Genomic DNA, 5,806 nt, shown 5'->3' with positions numbered 1-5,806 from the left:
CCCGGTCGCCCTCGAGCTCACCACACCAAACTTCACCAAGTGGCGCACTTTCTTCCGCATTGTCATCACCCAATACGAGCTCGTGGATCATCTCGACATGGAGGTCCCTCCCGCCAATGACGAAGAACGGCTCCGCCTCGACGCCATCGTCCTTCACTGCCTGTAAGGCTCCATCTCCTTCGACATCCTCGACAGGCTCCATCTCCTTCGACATCCTCGACCCGGTGATGGAAGGGGAGACTATAGCGGTCTGGATGAGCATCATCACCCTCTTCCGCGACTACCAAAAGGCACGCGCCATGTACCTCAGCAAAGAATTCCGCAACCTCCAGCATGGCGAATGCTCCATGGCGAATGCTCCATCACCAACTACTGCCACAAGCAGAAGATGGTGGTTGACGCTCCCGTCACCGACGAACAACTCGTCCACAACACCCTCAAAGGACTTGACGAGGACTATGAGCACATCGCTACACACGTGCACGAACACGATGCGCATACTCACGTGCACATATGAATATGTGTTGAAATATATTATCCGCCTTTCTCCATCAGTTCAGACTTTTGGATGAGTTGACTGAAGCATGAATTCAATATGATATCAGAGCCGGGAGGTCTTGTGTTCAGACCCTGCCAACGCAGTATTAAAAAAACAATTCTGCGATCTAGATAAATCCTACGGCTAAGGAGTAAATAAGTCTAAGTAAATAAGTCTAGACGTGAGGGAGAAAGGTGTGTGTGTGTATATATATATATATTGTCCGCCTCTTTCCATCAGTTCAGACTTTTATATGAGTTGGCTGAAGTATGAATACAATACCATGAGTACTAATTGTTTTAGTGCAATTGACAGCAATTACCACTGCGTGAGAATGAGATAGCAAACATGCTTACACGATGGATCAATCACGAATGGATGAGCACAAGGTAGATAGGTAGCAGCACTAGCTTGAGTACATGATATCATATCGATCGTGCCACTGGTAGTCTAGTTATCGTTGGTTGTAGCTAGCTTGATGGGATATTAACTGAGACGCCATGATCGAGCATGCATTAGCCTCGATCGGTCGTCGAGAAGGCGGTTGGATCATGGGCACTTGTGGCGGCCGTCGTGCGTGGTCATGTGGGCGTAGCAGGGGCAGACGTCCTCGTTGCCGGCGGTGCCGGGCGGCACGCAGTCGCATCGCCGGCAGCACGTGTTGCACGCCCTGTTGCACAGATTCGGCCGGCTCGACTTGCTGCACCGGTACGAGCACGCGCTGCCGCAATCTGCAAATCGTTGTAATAGTTAGAAGGGGAGATATATCAGTGATGGTGCCGATCGATCAACTCGGCCGGATTAGCGGATGAATCCCATGCGTGCGTGGGTGCTTACCGACGGCGTGAGCTTGTCCACTCGGAGCGGTGGTCTGCGGAAGACGAAAATGAACAAGGGCAGAGTTTAGCTAGGCAACCAAACATAACATGCATGTATTGTGGGAGAGTCTTAACGCCATGGATTAGGTGGTCACCTCGACAAGGAGCAGGAGGACGACGAGCGCCACGCACATGAACACCCTAGCTTTGCCGGCCATGGCGAGGGGCCAGGAACCGCCGGTTTGCTTCGCTCTCTGCCGATTTGCTTCTCTTTGCTCAGTGGAAATGTGGAAGAAACCTTTGCCTTTGCTAGCGGAGGGGTCGAGGGCCACGTTTTATAGGCAGCGGTGAGGACTCGAGACTCGCACTAGGCGCACAGTGGTGGCACGCAGCACAAGCTCTGCATGCGCGTGAGTGCACGCCCCCTGTCCCTGGTTCCGTGTTGGGCTCCTGGCTCTCCACGTATCACACAAGTTGCATGCGGAGTGCCACACGTTGCGTCCATCAATTTGGCCAAGTCTGTCCTCACTCTGTCGTCCTGATCACTGGACATATACATTTGTCCGTTTCAGTGAGGCTCTGTACTGTACGTGTGTAAGCTTGTTACACTCCGTGAGTGCACACACTGACGCTCTCATGAAAATCCTCCTCCGTTTTTATTTACTGCATATATTAGGTTTGACCTAAGTGCAATTTTATAAAGTTTGATCAAGTTTATCAAAAACAATCTAAACTCTCACAATAAAAAAAATATGGTATGAAAATATGTTGAACTGATTCTAATGTTATTGATTGGGTATTGTGGATGTTAAATTACTTTTTTTATAAACTTGGTTAAAGTTTAGAAAGTTTGACAAAAGACAAAGCTAATATGCAAAGTAAATAAAAGCAGAGGGAGTACACCTGCATGACTTAGGGCATCTCCAACGGTGTACCTCAAAAAGGACAGTCCGGAAGTATCCGCCGGCAGCGGATAAGTGGGCTGCCATCCAATCCGGTGCACAAAATGTTCGCCTCTTGTCCAATGAAGAGATGAGAGAGAACGGAGGAGGAAAATGTGGATTTATAGTGGATCCAAGGCTCATCATAGTGTGTCAGAATTCCTTCAAACCACTTCCACGTTTGTTATCGATTTATAGGAATTCAGACGCCCAGATTGCTTCACAGACATTTGGTTTTTTTGGACAACCTCGCGAAACCTTTATTAACCCGTCATAATATTTACAGGGATGAACGAAAGATCTCCGGGATGACCTAACCAAACATGGCGACCACCCCCAAGAGAAAGGGCATGTTTCGCTAGGTTGTGAGCCTCAAAGATTGAGCTCCTAAATTCATGGACTATATTACATGAAAGAAAAACTGAAGAACGGTCTGAATTCTCTCGTAACACCGCGCCATAAGCAGCTAAATTGCCCTGCTTTATATCATCAACCACCACCTTGCAATATGAATGCGTTGAACATATAGATCATCATAGTGAAAGAGCTTCCCTTATAGCCAGTGCTTCCAAGGTTTCAAGATCTGTTATGTGCTTGAAGACAATCACTGAGGCCCCCAGATAGGCTCCAGTTTGGTCTCTGCATATTGCTCCCACTGCTCCGTACCTCCCCCTTGTAGACACTGTTGCGTCGACATTGATTTTTGCACATCCTTGAACTGGAGGCACCCAAGATGACGTTCGAGGCGCCCTCTGTGTCGCTTGCTTCTGGCCTCTTTTGTTGACTATCTCTAGCTCTGACAGGTACTTATTGATGAAAGAGTCGGTCGCATGTGGAGGCTGAAAAATGTCCTCATGAATTGCCTTCCTCCTTGCTCCCCAAATCGCCCATGCGGTGACGACCACACGAATAAAATCTTGAGCATCTAATATTTCATGCAATGCTAAGATCCAGTCCTTTGCACTTTCTTCTTGGTGTTCAATGATCTTCTCGGCCAGCTCCTTGGGCGCAAGGGCCCATACACTCCTGGACAGTGTGCATGTTAGAAGAGCATGTCGCCATGTATCCCCAGCTCCACACAAACAACAGGAATCGGTGTCTGCCATATGGCAGTGGTGAAGAACTTCCCCGCTTGGCATCGAGTGTCTAGCTAGTCGCCAGAGAAACATACGTAGATTCGAGGGAACCTGAATATGCCATAGCGCTCCAAACCTTGCTCTCCTGCCCCTTGGATGAATCCTCGGACTCATGCCACCAATTCTCTCTACTCAAATTCATCCGCAAGACCATACGGTATGCCAAGCGGGCGGTGAAAATGCCTCTGTCCTCTTCATGCCATGCCCAGAAATCTGGTAGCTTTTGCGTGCACACTGGTGTTTTCAGAATTTCATTTGCATAGAAATGGGGTAAACACAATGTGGATCAACCCCTCATTCCATTGTGCTGTAGTGGCGTCGATGAGTTCCGCAACTCTCTCTGGTGGATTAGGCACAAGGAATGTAATAGGCCGTTCAAAGCTGTCTCGCGGAATCCAATTATGTACCCATATGTTTGTGCTCTCCCAATCACCGATCCTCCTCACAATACCCTGTGCTAAGATCTCCTTTCCATCTAAAACTGCTTGCCAAATCTGAGAAGGATGAGCACCCAGTTCTGCCTCCAAAAGTGTAGAGTGTGGAAAGTAAACAGCCTTCAGTACTCGGGCGCTTAGTGAGGTTTCATCAGTCATAATTCTACATGCTTGCCTCGCAAGTAGTGCTAAACTAAAGATTTCCATGTCACGGAATCCAAGGCCTCCCAAGTGTTTTGGCTGTGTCATTGTATCCCAAGCAACCCAACTCGGTTTTCTTCTTCCTTGCTTACCCCCCCACCAAAACTGCTGAATGATGGAAGTTATACTGTTACATAAGCCCCTTGGTAGTCTAAAGCACGACATAGAATATAATGGTATTGCTCACGCGACTGACTTGATCAAAACTTCTTTTCCAGCTGCAGAAAGTAATTTTTCCATCCATCCTTTTACCTTTTCCCACACACGACCTTGTTGGGAAACGTTGCATGGAAAACAAAAAAAAATTCTACGGACACGCAATGATCTATCCATGGAGATGCATAGCAACGAGGGGGAGAGTGTGTCTACGTACCCTCGTAGAACGTAAGCCGAAGTGCTTCACAACGTGCTTGATGTAGTCGAACTTTCTTCGCGCTCCACCGATCGAGTACCGAACGTACGACACCTCCGAGTTCTGCACACGTTCAGCTCGGTGACGTCCCTCGTCTTCTAGATCCAGCAATACGTCGAGGTAGTAGATGAGTTCCGTCAGCACGACGGCGTGGTGACGTTGATGGTGAAGTGATCCTCGCAGGGCTTCGTCTAAGCACCGTGAGAATATGACCGGGGGTGTAAACTGTGGAGGGGGGGTGCCGCACACGGCTAGGCAATTGTCTGGGGTATGCTAGGGGCGCCCCCCCACATATATATATATATATATAGGTGGGAGGGAGAGGGGAGGCAGCCAGGAGGCGCCCAAGTAGGCCAAATCCTACTTGGGGTCTCCCCATGGCCGGCGCCCCCTGCCTTATTTGCCGGAGGGGGAAGGAAAGAGGAGGGAGGAGGGAAGGAAGGGGGAGGCCGAATCCCCCCTTTCCTTCTCCCTTCCCCTCTTTCCTTCTCCTCTGGTTCAGCCCATATGGGGGGCGCACCAGCCCCTTGTGCTGGTGCGTTTCCCCTCTTGGCCCATAAGGCCCATATCTTTTGCCGGGGGTGCCCGGAACCCCTTTCGGTGACCCGATATGTACCTGGTACCCTCCGGAGCACTTCCGGTGTCCGAATACTATCGTCCTATATATCAATCTTTACCTCTCGACCATTTCGAGACTCCTCGTCATGTCCGTGATCTCATCCAGGACTTCGAACAACATTCGGTCACCAAATCACATAACTCATATAATGCAATATCGTCATCGAACGTTAAGCGTGCGGACCCTACGGGTTCGAGAACTATGTAGATATGACCGAGACACCTCTCCGGTCAATAACCAATAGCGGAACCTGGATGCTCATATTGGCTCATGTCAGTCGAACTGTTATGACAACATACGTAATTCCCTTTGTCTATCGGTATGTTACTTGCCCGAAATTCGATCGTCGGTATCTTCATACCTAGTTCAATCTCGTTACCAGAAAGTCTCTTTACTCGTTCCGTAATACATCACCTCGTGACTAACTCCTTAGTCGTTTGCTTGCAAGCTTATGATGTGTATTACCGAGAGGGCCCAGAGATACCTCTCCGATACTCGGAGTGACAAATCCTAATCTCGATCTATGCCAACTCAACAAACACCTTCGGAGATACCTGTAGAGCATCTTTATAATCACCCAGTTACGTTGTGACGTTTGATAGCACAAAAGGCATTCCTCCGGTATCCGAGAGTTGCATAATCTCATAGTCGAAGGAATATGTATTTGACACAAAGAAAGCAATAGCAATAAAACTGATGATCATTAT

General features: G+C 48.7%; 1 protein-coding gene across 1 annotated transcript; it reads right to left on the bottom strand.

Annotated features, from left to right (window-relative positions):
* Window positions 1-768: 768 nt before the first annotated feature.
* Window positions 769-1,655, bottom strand: LOC109754626 (cypmaclein). Its single transcript, XM_020313548.4, has 3 exons — window positions 1,512-1,655; window positions 1,376-1,409; window positions 769-1,269 (listed from the first exon to the last, which is right to left on the bottom strand). The coding sequence occupies exons 1-3, from the start codon at window positions 1,572-1,574 to the stop codon at window positions 1,088-1,090; spliced, it is 279 nt and encodes a 92-aa protein (XP_020169137.1). The 5' UTR covers window positions 1,575-1,655; the 3' UTR covers window positions 769-1,087.
* Between the last annotated feature and the right edge of the window lie 4,151 nt (window positions 1,656-5,806).

Source organism: Aegilops tauschii, chromosome 1, assembly GCF_002575655.3.
Source record: "Aegilops tauschii subsp. strangulata cultivar AL8/78 chromosome 1, Aet v6.0, whole genome shotgun sequence".
Taxonomy (NCBI): Eukaryota; Viridiplantae; Streptophyta; class Magnoliopsida; order Poales; family Poaceae; genus Aegilops; species Aegilops tauschii.
Note: the sequence above shows the minus strand (reverse complement) of the source record. Positions and strands in the feature narration are given on the sequence as shown.

Excerpts from the sequence above, each read along its gene's own strand:
- LOC109754626 (XM_020313548.4), bottom strand. The coding sequence starts at position 1,574 with ATGGCCGGCAAAGCTAGGGTGTTCATGTGCGTGGCGCTCGTCGTCCTC. Across the intron at positions 1,410-1,511 it reads TCCTCCTGCTCCTTGTCGAG|ACCACCGCTCCGAGTGGACA; the intron begins GTGACCACCTAA and ends CGTCTTCCGCAG. Across the intron at positions 1,270-1,375 it reads TGGACAAGCTCACGCCGTCG|ATTGCGGCAGCGCGTGCTCG; the intron begins GTAAGCACCCAC and ends AACGATTTGCAG.